The sequence below is a fragment of the Accipiter gentilis genome, chromosome 4, assembly GCF_929443795.1.
Source record: "Accipiter gentilis chromosome 4, bAccGen1.1, whole genome shotgun sequence".
NCBI lineage: Eukaryota > Metazoa > Chordata > Aves > Accipitriformes > Accipitridae > Astur > Astur gentilis.
Window position 1 is genome coordinate 46178307 of NC_064883.1, and position 14744 is coordinate 46193050.

The 14744-nt window shown below is 44.0% G+C and overlaps 1 protein-coding gene across 1 annotated transcript in view; it reads right to left on the reverse strand.

Moving 5' to 3' along the window:
• Positions 1 to 7349, reverse strand: part of MYL3 (myosin light chain 3) — a 36511-nt gene extending 29162 nt beyond the window's left edge. Inside the window, 3 exon segments of the mRNA XM_049798880.1 lie at positions 6741 to 6880; positions 7272 to 7298; positions 7301 to 7349. Coding sequence (XP_049654837.1) covers positions 6741 to 6880; positions 7272 to 7298; positions 7301 to 7349 — 216 coding nt within the window.
• Positions 7350 to 14744: the final 7395 nt, after the last annotated feature.

A 14744-nucleotide genomic window follows, 5' to 3' on the forward strand; every position in this document is an offset into this window, starting at 1 on the left:
TTCGTCGTCGCTCTGCATCCTGGCCTGTATCTCTTGTGGATTATCTCTTTTGGGGATGCTACAGCCCAGGACTTGTGTCATCCCACCCCTCTTCTGATGAAACGTTTCACTGGGTCAAGGCTACAGGTTGTTTCCTAACGCTGAAATCCCTTCACACTTTCAGGCACTGATTCATTTCTGTCAAGCAAGCTGCCAAATTCATGTCAGCCTGGGGCCATCTGCTCCGAAGGAAGGGACAGGAGGGACAAAGGTGCTCTCTCCGCTATTAAAAGCTGCCCCGCAATGGCCAGCCTGGCTGGGAATGCCCTGTGCTTCCAGAGTGACATGGAGTGTGATAAATAAAGGAGAGAATAAAAGAGCAGAGCTGCCTTTAGAATGGCATGTTAATTGCGCTTATCTCTGCTACACAGAGAGTGTGAGACCGGGTACGAAAAAGCACCATTTATAAGGGGAAAGTGCTATGTTGTGGACTTGAGCTGTCACGAATTTGGAGGGGGATCCCTGCAGAAGGATGATCCTTTTCCAGCTCCCACTCAAAGCAATTGCTGCCCACCATGACCTGAAATCCTCAGGTAAGGGTTTTTTCCGAGGAAGGACCACAGGCTACTGAATTTGGATTCCCCCCGGCTTCGTGGGGTTGATGGATTGGGAAGATGCAGGATTTTCTTTCAGACATGGTAGAGATTGCTCGGGTTCAGGATCCTGCAGATCTGTTCTCCTCCATGGTCCGCCCAGAGCCAGGATTTTGGAGTAGGTCCATCATTTCTTTTAGAGCAGGGCCTCGGGCAGAACTGCTAACACTCAGCAGCCAATGTCTGTACTGTGGAAAAGTCCCCAGACTGGTAGAAATCCAAATCTATACAGCACCGTACAAACCAGATAGTTTTACTGGTTTGCATCCAGGCACAGCCCAGCTCTGGCAGGGCTCTACTGATGACCACCGAGTACTTGCAGTTCTCGTTAGCTGGAGCACAAAAATGAGCTACCAGGGGTCTTCGCTGCATCCAGGTCATGGCTCCAGTGTGCCTATACTTCAGTGGCCCCTCTTCTCTACCACTGCTTTATTCGATCTACCTTAGGTGCTCATCTTTGGGTGAAATGAATGAACTTCTGAAAGTGCCTGTTTCTCTTTAGCAGCTGTACTGGGAGCCTGAAGAGACTAGCTCAGGCTTGAGGATCTAACTTGTAGATGCCTGAAATACTGCATGTGAATCCCACTTTTTTTCTTCCTTTCTTTGTTTCTTTGTCATTGGGCCCAAAATGCTTTTCCCTAACCAAAGTCTTTGGGCTCAGCAGAGCTCACGTGAGTCAAAATCTGCATATAGGATGTCAGATTAGGTGACTAAACAGCCTTAAGCTCTGTAAAACAAGTACTCGCCACGCTCAGTGACATGAAATGCTAATAGGTCATGCAGGAGCCTTTGGCCTTTGCTCATCCTCTTCTTTCCATTTGGTGTAGGCTGAGCAGGGCAGAGGACTCCGGTTATCTGGGGTTTAAGCGGAATTTCTCCTCTTTTATTCTTTTCTGGTTCTTCTCCTGTGCCCATCACAAGGGAATCGGGGCACTTTGGTACATTATCTTGTGCAAGAGGGAAGTGGGTCACATGTTAATTAGTTGTGGTAACTTTTTAATAATGCAATCCAAACCTCCAGTCACCCTCCGCACTTTTTTGGATTGTCTACTAAGACCATGTGCTTGAGATAGTAACTTGAACTTGTGCAGCCAAAGGTTTCAGGGCGGAGCTCCTTTTCTTTGCTGTAACCAGCTGAGATAGACATCTTATGTAAACTAAATGTCTAGGTTCCCTCTGTAGAAGCCAGACTGGACTTTTTCCACTTTCAATTTTATTCATCCTATCCTAAGAAAGATATCTGATATTTAAAATAGGCGGCATCTGAAATCTCCCTCTGGAGTTACAGGACTTTGTACCATTATTATGCTGAAAAGGGAATTGTCTCGATGCATCTGAAGATATTTTGCCAGATCTATGCAATTTTTGAGCGCATGCCTAAGAGGCATTCGCTGCTTGCTAAATTAAAAAGTAAATCACAACAAGCTTACAGAAGTTCTCACACCTTGCCAGAGCACTGGTCCATAGCAAGAATGGTGAGTCAGAGGCCAATCCCATAAAACTCAAAAGGAAACATTTCCTACTGACTCCCACAAGCTTGCAATGGTGTCTCTTGTCTTTGCTAAACCTTCAGTCTTTTTGCCTGGGGCTTCCTCAAGACTCACTACTCAAATTTCCCTGTGTTTGAAAGGCTCAGGAAAAAACCACTGAGAGCGAAGGAGGCCCAGCATGGGCTTGGTTTAGCCTGGCAGGTGTCTGCCCACTTCAGAAACCTTCAAATATGTGAGCACAGGAGGGAAATTGCTCTCTAAAAATATTTCTACTGAGATGCACTTGTAGGCCAATAATAATAATGGTGATGACAATGGAAATGTGTAGCACCTGGAAGGAAGGAAACCAAGGGAAAAAATAGGTTGGAGAGAGAAAGATGAGAGGGTGTTGGGAGGAGGTTGAACGCCTATGGTGGCCACCTTCAGCTGTCTTGATGCCTGAAGACTTGGCCAAACCCTTAAGGAGATGTAACATCCTGACAGGTTTCAAAGTGGGCAAAGACCTGCATCCCCCCCACCTCTTAGTAAAACATAATGATTTCTTCTTCCAAGCTGGATACGGTATGTGTACGCTGCGTGGGATATCCAGACCAGCTTTTTCTGAACCAGACAAGCCCTTAGTAGTCTGGATGTCTTTAGTATGTCCCAGGTCACCATCTCCCTACTCAGGGACTCAAAGAAACGGTCCCCACCCCGAGTACTGTGCTGCCCTGTGGGGGTGGCTCAGGGACAGCTCTGTACCACCTCCTACCTCATGCACTGTTGACATCGCTGTGTTTTTCTGGTGCAAAGCAGAGGGGAGACAGAGTGGTGAATCGCTTTGAAGAAACCTGCTCCTGTTGTCTCTGCACCAGAGGGAAGGGGTTCTTCAATAAGCTGAGATTCGACTCATGCCCGCGCTGGGATGTCCTAACCTTGGCCCAGCAAATGGCTTCTTCTGGCAAGAAAAAAAACCCTCTTTCCTAAGCAAAACCTGTCGTAGGACGCTTTCCATGGGTCTGGGTTGGAAAGGACCTTACACTCCTGCCACCAGCCAGCTACAGGTTACCTGCTGCTGCGCCTCCCACGCCAGAAGAGGTACGGGCCCGTGAGCTCATCCCCCATTTCCCTCACACATCCAAATAAAATACTTGATTTGCACACTCAGAATCTCTCTCAAGTGGGCCAACACCTCAGATTCCTTATTCACAAAGAAGCCTTTTTGCCTACAAAACCCTTCATCCCTACCCCCCTCCCTTTCTTACAGAAGTCAGGGATTTAGCTAAATTCCTCTTCCTGAATAAAAGGTACATTCAAAAGCCCTCACGCAGCTACAGAACTTCAAGAAGTCAGGGCACACACCCCACAGCTACTGATTGCACACAGAAACTCCCCAAAACCGTGACTACGAAGCCTCTGTCTCACACACGTAGGCACAAAGGTGTCACATGCTGCTTCACCCTCTCTTGTACACACATTCATTACTCCCATAAACTGAATTTCTTTAATGCAGTCACATGTTTAATAGAGCACTTTTTTCTCTCTCATGCACACTAATGCAACACATTTACCCAACAAACAAAATCCTTTTTAACCACAAAGTGTCTCCTGCTTTTTCATTCCCCCTTCTAAGCACTTCTCACAGGTATGCCCACTATTAACTCATATACATTTCCCCCACATCCAAGCTCACTCTGAAATAATCATTTCAGTCACTTCAGCCCAGAATAAATTCTCCAGCAAGGCACCAAAAACTACTGTGACAATCCCGCCTAGCAGGGCATTTATTTGTTGTCAAAATGGGATTTTTTTCCCCCATGAAAATCAATCCATCTCCCCCAAGAGACCTTTGCTTCCCTCCCCGCAGACAGCAGCCACCCCAAGCTCTGCTCAGCCCTGCTTCACGCCGTGCCAGATGTTCGCCCGTGTCCCCCTGCACATCCGCCCAGCTGCAACCCTGCCATCGCACCGCTCGGAGCTCTGGAACTGAGCAGACAGACAAGTCCGGCAGGATCTCATCTTTACCGGCACGATGCCTGCTTTATTTTCCTCCTGGCTGAATCCCATCCTGGATGGTCTTACATGTTTTCTTGCAGAAAAAGGGAAGAAGCTTTTATTTTTTAGGATCCCTGCAGGTGTTCAGAAGCCTGCAGGGCTTTCAGGGAGAAGGGGTTTCACATGGCTTCAGGATCACAGTACTCCACAAAAATAAACGGTGACTGGTTTTCCCCAGGCACCTGTATTACTGCATGCTGCTACAATAAGCATATCAAGTGACGACAAGGGAAGGTGTGGTTATTAAAGATAACTCCATATGGTAAGCCGTGTCCCATCCAGGTCCTCACACGACGCCAGCTGTCTCTGCGTGGCCTTTTTGTACCCAGGACTCACTGGACTCTAAGCACACGTCATCTCAGCTAACTTTAGCTGCTGAAATGTTGGCACCCAAATACCTGTCTCGTCTCCCTTTGTCAACGGATCAGCATCTCCCAAGGGTGATTCAATCCATCCTGATATAGGTGTTTTGCACTGCTGCAAGGGATAAGCCTCTAGAGAGTTTCTTTCTGCTGATCATAGATGATCTGATCAACTTGCCAATGGTTAAAGCTAGATGAGTTAGTCCCACTTTCTGTGTCCATAACTATAAAAGACAAATCCTGTTTTGAATCAGCCTTACTATTTTTCAGGAGAGCAGAATAAATTTCTGGCAAAATGTGCCCCCCCTGCTCAAAGACAGCATTCAGGTGGAAATGAATTAGATATATGGAAAAGACAGTTTCTTGCTATAAGATCTCTTCGGGACAATCTGTTCCCCAAAGTAAAGAGGTTCAGGGGCCATTCCAGAGAAACATTTTCTTAAAAAAAAAAACCCTCGTGGACTCAGACAAACTCTTACAGAAAAACAAATCAAAAAACCCACAACCCCCAAACTCTTTTCTATGAGTTGCAAACAACATTCAATCGCCCCCAATCTACTTTGAAAATTCCTAAGTATTGGATCAAATCCTATGGGAATGTATATGTGTATAACACTAAAACTTTAGAATAACTCCATTTACTTAAGGGGATGTGTCTCACATTTAGGCCACTATAACTGAGATCCCAATAGAGACCCAATACAGACTGAGACCGTGAAGCAGCAAGAGAAAGAAAATGGGATTCTGGAGTGCAAAATAAGGCTCTTTTAAACCATTATCATGGCAGCAGACTATAACAGTCAGGAAAATTGAAACAAGAAGTACTTTTCTCTACCACGGAGATATTTTAGTTCTTTGACTTTCGAGTGTCTAAAAAAAAAGTTTAAAAATTCCAAACACAAAATTGTGCAATAAGGTCTGAGAATAAATATTGATAATTTGAGACATTCCCATCAAAAGATGCATTTTGATCATTTTTAACATTTTGTTTTGATACAAGGTTGTTTTCCTTGCCTTTTTTAACTACATATTATCTTCTGCATGAAAACAAGAAACAGTTTCATCCTGGAATGCAGAAATGGAATGTTTGGAGAATTTCAAAACTCATTAAAGCATTTTTTTCGAATGTTGTACAATGATCTAGGGACGTATTCTGATCTACACCAGATGGCTTGAGCTCCACCAGAGCTAGCTTTATGAAGCAGGAAGCAGTATATTTGCCAGACCCAGCCCCTCTGCACAAATAGTTTCAATTTTGACAAAAGCATTTCTGATGAAAAACATTTAATTGAAAAATTCCCAGGAAGACTTCTCTAGAGGATATCATCTCCCTTTGCTGTAAGTTTTGGATAAAATATCCCCACCAGACCCAAACCATGCATCTACCAATGCTTTCCCTACTCCAGTTTTCTGTATAGTAGATAATGGAATAGTCTCTGCAAAGATGAAGAGATGTTATCATGGGAGTTCTGGATTTAGTTATTTTTTAGGAACTCAATACATATTTTGTAGCACTTTAAAAAACATGATAAGAGTCCATAATTGCAAGTTGTGCTGGAGGGAAAAAAGAGAATTTGCATGAATAAGAGTGCAGATTGAGTAAGTTTAAAAGAAAAATGCAGAAATGAATTGATTTCAAGTCCTGTTTGGATGAAAATGTATTTGATGATCCTGAAATTGTGTTGGCTACAAACATGCCTGTCTATTTTTTAGGCGGTACCAGTTTGGGGGTTGGGGGTTTTTTTAATTACAACTCATCTTGCTGCTGGACTTAGCTGCCCTTCATACCACAATGTCATAGTATCCCAGCTGAATATTACCACAATGTCATGGTATCCTGGCTGAAGCTATCTGTGCCCTTGATGAGAAGTTATTGCAATTGCCCCCTCCTCCTTTTACAGCGCAGGAATGTTAAGTACAGAGATGTTAGCAGAGAGCTGGATCCCACCACGTACCACTTGCCCAAGGTCACACTGGAAGTTCTTCTCAGAGCATGGCACTAACTCTGGTGTCATTACTTTAAAAACTAGCCCCAGACCAAATTCCTTCTCATTTGACTTCTTACTCTGCCTGTGGCAATTGCCTTTGCTGCTCACTTTCTGCTCAAAACCAAGAGCTACTTTTGGAGAAGGTCATCTCGCAGCACTGAATACGCCACCACCAGACCCAAGCCCCACCAGACCCAAATTGCTTCTTCCAATGCCAGGTGAAAAGATACGTACTTTGATAGAAGCTGGGTTAAATTCAACTTCTTTTTTGGGTTCTGGTTCTGCCGGTTTAGGCGCTGGTTTGGGTTCTTCCTTCTTGGGTTCGGCCTTCTTAGGTTCAGGCTTCTTTGGAGGCATGTTGGTTTGCTGGTGGGCTGCTTTAGAAAGGGAGAGAAGGAGACAGACAGGCAGACAGGGAAGACGGGATAAATCACCAGCGCGCACAGGTCTTTATCCCTGTCCGCTCTCTTGAAGTCACACATTGTGTCACTCTCAGACCCGTCACATGTCAGAGCTTACAATAGGGCCACTGCTATAAAAGGACAAGACATCTACCCGGCTATTTTAGAGCCATCGGATACGGCATTGTTACGAATTAGCACTTAAATGGAAAGGGAGTTTGGGGGTTTTAGGTCTGAGGCTGGCGCTGGGTCAAACATTTTTGGTGTGCGTGTGCATTCGTGTACGCGTACAAGGGGGAGGTTGGGTTACGACCCAGGTCCCATCGATGGGTTTTCTCCTCCCCAGGGCCACGCTGACACTCACATTCCCAGCTCACTTGCTGCAGAGGGTTTCTCTTTCAGGCTGGACGGCACCGCTGGCCTTTGTTGTGCTGCAGTTCATTAAAAGGCAAGCACGGATTTATATTTAGACACGAGGATGGAGCTGTACGGGACGTTGACCATCAACATGTCAGCTGGCGCAGGGGAGCATTCACGCCTCAGACTGCACACTGGTCTTCTCCTGGGAAGGTGCAAAGGACCAGTGTTGCTTATAGCAGAATGCATCTAACGAGCAGGGGAAAAAAAAGAAAACAAAACCACACACACACACATACACACACACATACACACACAAGTCTGGGATAGCACTAGGTGCCTGTAAGTACATCCTCATGGCTGAGATTTTCCAGACCATTTTAGGAACCTGAATGCCAGATTCCTATTAAAATAACTCAGATAAGGGTATCCATTTGAAGCTTTTCTAATCCCAGCCTTACTTTGATTTAAATAAGCACCCTTCAAAGCAAAACAGAGTTAACAATTTTCAGATCTGCATTTGGTTATGTCATTTTGCTAAATCAGGAGGTCACTCTCTGACACACGGTCGCTTCCACATTCCCTAGATTCTTTTTTTTTTTTTTCCCAAAAAAAATCATCCTCTGTAACAAGACAACCACCCACCAAACCACAATATATTTGAAAGGGGATCTATGTTGGCATTTCAAATAAATATCAGTTGAACCATAAATCTCTTTCGTTTACGCACTACGTCATCCTGATAAGCTACTGTTCAAACCCCTTTCTGACCTGCTTTTCCCGACATCGCTGTCAGGCTGACCCCCCCAGTGCCTGCCTCTCTGCACTCCTCCATTCCCGGGTGGCTTTGCTGGAAGTGCATTTGTGCTTTATCCTGCCCAGCTGCTCCCAAATCACGGCACATCCATTACTGGCAGCGCACAAGCAGCTTTGAAGCGCAACATGAATACTACACAGCAAGCTGGCCATTACGCTGCTGTCTCCACCATGGCTTCAGCAAATGAAAACTGTTGGGGACCCTGGAGGGGCTGGAGGGGGAACGGAGAAGGGCTGAGCTTTGTGTCTGTACACCACACCGTGCATTCCAGGTCCTACCTGAATGAGAGCCTGCTTTCTGATTCCAGGTTTGAGGCAATGCCACAGCAGTTATTGCAGTAACAAATCCATCACTGCAACAGCGTGATTATCACAGTAATGGTAATTTGTGCTTTTTGGATAATGGGAAGCAAATCTCATTCATCTCATCAAAAAGGACACTTTGAGAACATTGGCTATGACAGGAGCCCTGAGCTGCTCCTGACCAAGCTGGTGAGGTATTTTGGTGTTTCGCTGTTTCAGGGACAGCCTGGAGAACTGCATTTTTCCCTGCAGTGTCACCTTCCAGGAAACTCAGTTCTGGTCAAAGCTAGTAGTAGAGAAGGGATGTGTCTCCACGAGAAGCTGTGCAGACGTCTGTCTACTCACTCTGCCCAAATCAGACTCTAGTCCTGACAATTCTCTTCAGTTCACAAAAGCCACAAGACCCCACCAGTCCCAGTTCATGTTTGTGTGGTCACCAGGGGAAGAAGTTTCTGACAGAAGTTTACCAACGTATTGATCTGCTCACTACAGCCAGTGCAGCCAGGGGAGCAGTTCAGCTTCCCTAAGGTAGAAACCTAGATTTGGTCGCTGGGTTATAGGGTGGGCATTGTTTGCATTCGAAACCCAACAGAGATGCAGCAGATGACCCCACCTGGCCTTCAGCTGCTGCTGCAGAAGGGTCTCAGTCTCCCATAGGGTCTGTGCCATAACTGCGTACCTGCCAGTCCCATACATGTCTCAGGTACCGTAGGGTATCAGAAATGGCTCTAGAAACACTTATGTGGGCAAATTAATCCCATCCCCTGTGAATTATTAAACTACAAGATGCCCACACAGTTCTGGAAAGGCCATTGTAGGCAGAGGCATCTCGAATGACACCAGATACTTCCATTTAAGCAACTGAGTGAAGCCGCAGATACCTACAGCTCAAAGAGATGCCTCACCATCACACTGAATATATGGACTAGAACTCTGTTGACTGTGATCGGGACCAGAGCCACAGAGTTCACGTAAAGATATTTGCATTGTAGACACCTGAATTAATTGAGATGAACCCTACGTGGGCTGAATTCCATCTTCTGAGATTTCCTTCATATTGCAAAGCCCTGGAGTAGAGGTTTTTCTGCAGGTTTCTATTTCTTGTTTGCCCATTTTCTGTCCAGGAAAACCAAGAATTAAGCGTGGAAAGTGTCTGAGGTACCCTGATGATCAGAATAAGTGATCCCTGCAAACTTTACAAGTTGTAGGTATTGCTGTGAAAAAAATAACAGAAATCATGCATTGTTTTCATACCCTGTAAAACATTTTGGTGCATTGATTTCTGCATTAAAATGGGTCAGGGCTGGAGAATCGTAAGAGCTTTCTACAGACCCAGAGAAATACCAGGGAGTAATTTCTCCATGTTCCCCCACTGCAGACTTCTTGATTGACATGGCAGGAGCCAGCACAGACCCAGGAAATTCTGAGTTCTGCTAAATCAAAGCAGCAAAACTGCAGTGCAAATTAACGTGTGCTCTGAGAGCAGCCATAACCCCAAGGACAGCAGCTAAGCAAGCATCAGCCTGAGCACATAAGTGCGTTTTACACAGCATTTGAAAAAACCCAGCAGATCTTATTCCTGAACTGAAAACAGCACTGGAAAATATCAGGCAATTAAGATGCCAGCAGCAGCTCAACAGCAGCTTGGGATCTTGTCACCTCCACCTCTGCAAGATAAGAAGAGACCATAATAACAAGGAGAGTCATATTTCACCTTTCTCTTCTGAATTCCACAAATCAGCCATGGTTGTGGGGTTTGTTGGGTTGTTTGGGTTTTTTTCCCCTCAGCTATTCTCTAATAAAAAGAGAAATAATAGCAAAGATGATCCTGGAAGTTCACCTCAGTCTGATTCTCAGCCAAAATTCAGTACTCATACTGTCATACAAAGATTATCTCAGTATGGTTTTTTTACATGTTCCTGATAAAGTGTATTCCCAATAGAGCTGGCATGACACAGTTCACAGAAAACATCCTTTGCACTTCTGTCAAAATTGAAATGCTTGCAGTATCCTGCCACTTTTTGTAAATTGTCAGTTCTGCTTGGAGGGGAGGCTTCTGAAATGCTAAAAAATCCCAGTTAAATACTTTGGGATTTTATTCCATCTCCCACCTTTCTGCTCCTCTTCTAGACCCGTGGCACATTCCCTCTTGATGTCTGTTTAGTTTATTTGTGCAGACCCATCGATGACCAAAATACCCTGCCAGATCAGCCCTTTCTCACAGCCTCATGTGGTTCTTCACTTTGCTTTTTCATCACAAAGTAGCGTAGATGGCAGGCAATAGTCCCAGCTATGCAATTACTGCATATATGTGTGCTTATCTTTAAATATACAATGTCAAGGCAAAACAGGGAGGTAGGTTATGAGTTTTAAGTACCTGCAGAGCTGGCCAACCACTGCTGGGTGGATGTCTTGGATCAATTCCACGGATTAAAGATACTCCAATGCCCTGTAAATCCTTCTGCAAAAAGCCAAATCGATGCAGCTAATCTTGCCCTAAATCCCCCATTCATCTCTCCCATAAGGATCCCTAGAGTCCCAGCAGCTGCAAACAAACCTGACCAAAAATCCCTCTTCCTATTAATAGGTTTTGAAGGGCAGGGGGTGGGGATGCTCTTCAATTTTTCAGTCATGCTCACAACAGATGTTAGCAGCAGATCTCAGTGCCAAAAAGCTATTCCAGAGTCACCCTAGAGTCCCACATGAGAGGCTGGGCTAGCTGTGAATTTTCTAAAACTCTCTTGATCATCAGGGTACGAGAAGTTTCTCCTGGGAGATGGACCAAGATCATCTTCAAAGAGAACAGAGCTCATCAAGACATTTCCCACAGAAAAAAATTGGATTTAAGAACCAGAAAAATAGAATGTATGTGAAAACAAAATATTCTGGCCCAAATCTGAATGGTTTAAATTTGGGAATACTGCCGCAGCGCCTTATGATTCTCCAGTCCTTGATAAGGCTGTCTGTCCAGTTTTACTGGAATCGTAGAACAGCCCAGCTTGGAAGGGACCTCAAAAGATCATCTTGTCCAGCCTTTCCTAGGAAAGGGAGCCTGGATGAGATTATCTAGCAATCTGACTCCATTTACTGCAATTTGCCACACTCCCCCTCAGACCAAGTAGAGGAGATAGCATAGAGAATGTGAATCACCTCTTTCCGAGGAAAATGAAGACCTGAGAAAAGCTAACAATTGTCATGAAATATTGTTGTGGGATATTTGAATTGAACTATTTGGGGCCAAAACGTATCAGTTTTTGGACATTTGACGTCTTAACAGAATAACACACACACACACACACACACGTAGGTTGGGGTTTTTTTCCTGTTGAAAATAAGAATAATCTTTGAGTTTAAACTTCAATTCTCTCTTCAAAAACAACCATTGATGGAAACTCTCCAGACATCTTTAAATGAGAGGTTGAGAGCACGTCAAAGATGTTCTCTCTCCAACCAAAAGTGGTTGTGCAACTTTTCCCAATAAGGAATGTTGTCCTTAGAGTTGTAAGATGGCCACAGCTTGAGTGTGTTCCCCAGAGAACAGCGAAAAAGTGTTTTTAGAAGATTTGCAACCAGCAGACGATTTATTTTTCTGCTTCTTCAGTCTCCAGTACAGCAGATGTCTTGTCAGCTGTTGGACAAAGAAAGCAAGCTCCAAACCACATCTGCTCATATGCTACTCAACCTCTGTACTTTAATATAACCAAGTTATAAACAGAAAGTCAGATATTTTCAAATGGTAATGGCATTTCAAAGATAGTTAATGAAGGAAAAAAAAAAAAAGGAAAAGAAAAAAAAAGAAAACCGGACGGGGAATGTCCAAGAAATCTCCATTTCTCTCCCTATTTTTTGTCAGCTGTAGAGCTTATCAGTTTTTCCAACCATGCCTTAACACCTGAGTTGTTAAAACAAGACAAGATACTGAAAGGAAGAACAGAAGGGGTTGTAACCAGATGGAGAGAGAGGGATGTGGTGGGCCAACTGAGAGGGTGTTTTTCTGATGGGAACCTTCTGTAAGCAAAGGTAGAGGAGAACAGAAATAAAGGTAAAAATGAGAATTTTCTCTGAGATTATTATTGCTGCACCCAATTTCCATAGGGTGGATTGTCTGACCAATATTACCACTGCTCCCTATTAGCAACATCAGCTCAAAAGAAGAGCAAACGCCTGCCTTTGGACCAACTTTTCAGCTGCTATAAATCAGTGAGTTCCACTAACTTCAAGGGAACTATGCTGATTTATACCAGCTGTGGATATGCACCAGAATAGTAGATTGTCTGGCAGTAACCATCATTTACTTTCTGACTATTGGGATCAGGAGAACACATGTTTGCTGTTCATTGGGCTGGGGTGGGGAAAAGGGAAAAAAAAAAAAAAGCAAAAAAAAAAAGCTGAATCTGATAGAAAATGTAACAGTGAAGATACCAAGCAGCAAAACAGCACTGGTGACACAAAACTCAGTGGAAATGTGCTCTTGCTGCATGTGGAATTTAGTAGAAAATTAGTACATAATGGATCCTGAGACTATTTAGGTACCACGGGATGAGGAACACAAATGAAATGCTTTGTGTGTTAGTTACAGCCTTAGCAAACTTTTAAGGTGTTGCTGCAAAGCCAGTAAAAGTCTGCAAAAATCATTAAGATCCTTCAGCTGGTTGTTGAAAGGAAAAAGTGTTAGATGTCAATTAAAAGGACTAATTAACAGTTATTTTGCAGGCTTCATGATAGCCTAATTCTTTTAAGTATAGACTGTTATTTTTTTTCAGAAAATCATTTAGTTCCTAGTAGAAATGCTAGGGGACAATGATGTCATTTAACTTTAGCATCGATGAAATGTCTAGCTTTTAGATGACTGATCAGCTATGCCTTTTCTTTGTCAAAATGAAGAAACATTCCCAGATGGTGATACTTTCCAATTTTTGGTCTTTATAACAGGTAGGATGAATATCCTTCTAGACTTTTCTTTCTCTATATTTATTAGCAAAGGAAGTCCCAGCCATTCACACTGGAGTCTTAACTTTCAGATGCTTCAAGTGAGGAAATCCCACATTTCCATGCTTGTATAGTCCATTTTATCCCCATTAGGATATTTCAATTTTCTTTTCAGGAAAGGAATAAAATAACGCATTCCTTTATTTCCAAAAGGAGTATACCTACTCCCAACCTCCATCCACCACAGGTTTTTATGCTTTTGTCTCTGGGACTCAGCAGAGTCTGAGAACTCTTCTGCTTTTAATACTTATGGGCTATGAGCAAGTCAACTCATGGTCTTCTCAGGGACAATGTAAAATGATCAGCCTCAGCGAATGACGGGTTGACAACAGGTTACTACCCATACCCTGATCACTGGTTACTTAGCAGGCAAGTAAATACTTCTTTTCAGGGTGACCTTGCAGATCCTAGAGCAGATGCTGAAGGCAAAAGCGGTGGATCCAAGTTGATTTAGCCAGAAGACCCCACTACCATCACCATTTCATCGTCACCTTGTGTTTTTAACTTTGTGAAGCTCATTATAAGGAAAAGGAGATATGCACGGCTGATTTCAACGAGCTGTCCTCCTTTCTCCTCCGTCTTTCTCTCTTTTTTGGTACTGTATGAGATCAGCAGCTCCTATGGCACTGCAACTATTGTGACAGCCTTTGACTGTCCCCACTTGGACTGCCATGTGGCTGCTGCAAATTTCAAAGCTGAGCATTTTGTGTTGTTACTAAACCACTACCAGGGACAGCTGCAGTACAAGGGGTGGGCAAAGGTGGATTTCTTCCTTTTTTCCAAGCTGTGTTGCTTTCACACATTAACTGAAAAGCAATCCCAGGGACTCTAAGTAACGGCTGCCCTCTTCTAGCAACCTGAAGTGAATTCACAGAGATCTAGCTCTATACTAAGAATATGACCCAAAAGGGGCCAGTGATGTATACAGCAGAGAAAAAAAAAAAAAAAAAGAAAAAAAAAAAACCAAAACAACCAACCAATTTATCTGGATTCACAGCAAAATCTGAGGACATCTCAGGAGAATTCTCTGACCTGGTGCTGGACACAGGAGATAATTAATCATCCAGACTCCATCCCAGTCTCATCCAGAGAGGGACTCTTCTCAAGGACATGCAGTGATAGGAAAGGGATAATGGCTTTAAACTGAAAGAGGGCAGATTTAGGTTAGATATAAGGAAGAAGTTCTTCACTGTGAGGGTGGTGAGGCACTGGAACAGGTTACCTAGAGAGGCTGTGGCTGCCCCATCCCTGGCAGTGTTCAAGGCCAGGCTGGATGGGGCTTGGAGCAACCTGGTCTAGTGGAAGGTGTCCCTGCCCGCGCCAGGGGGGTTGGAACTACATGATCTTTAAGGTCCCTTCCAAGCCAAACCAC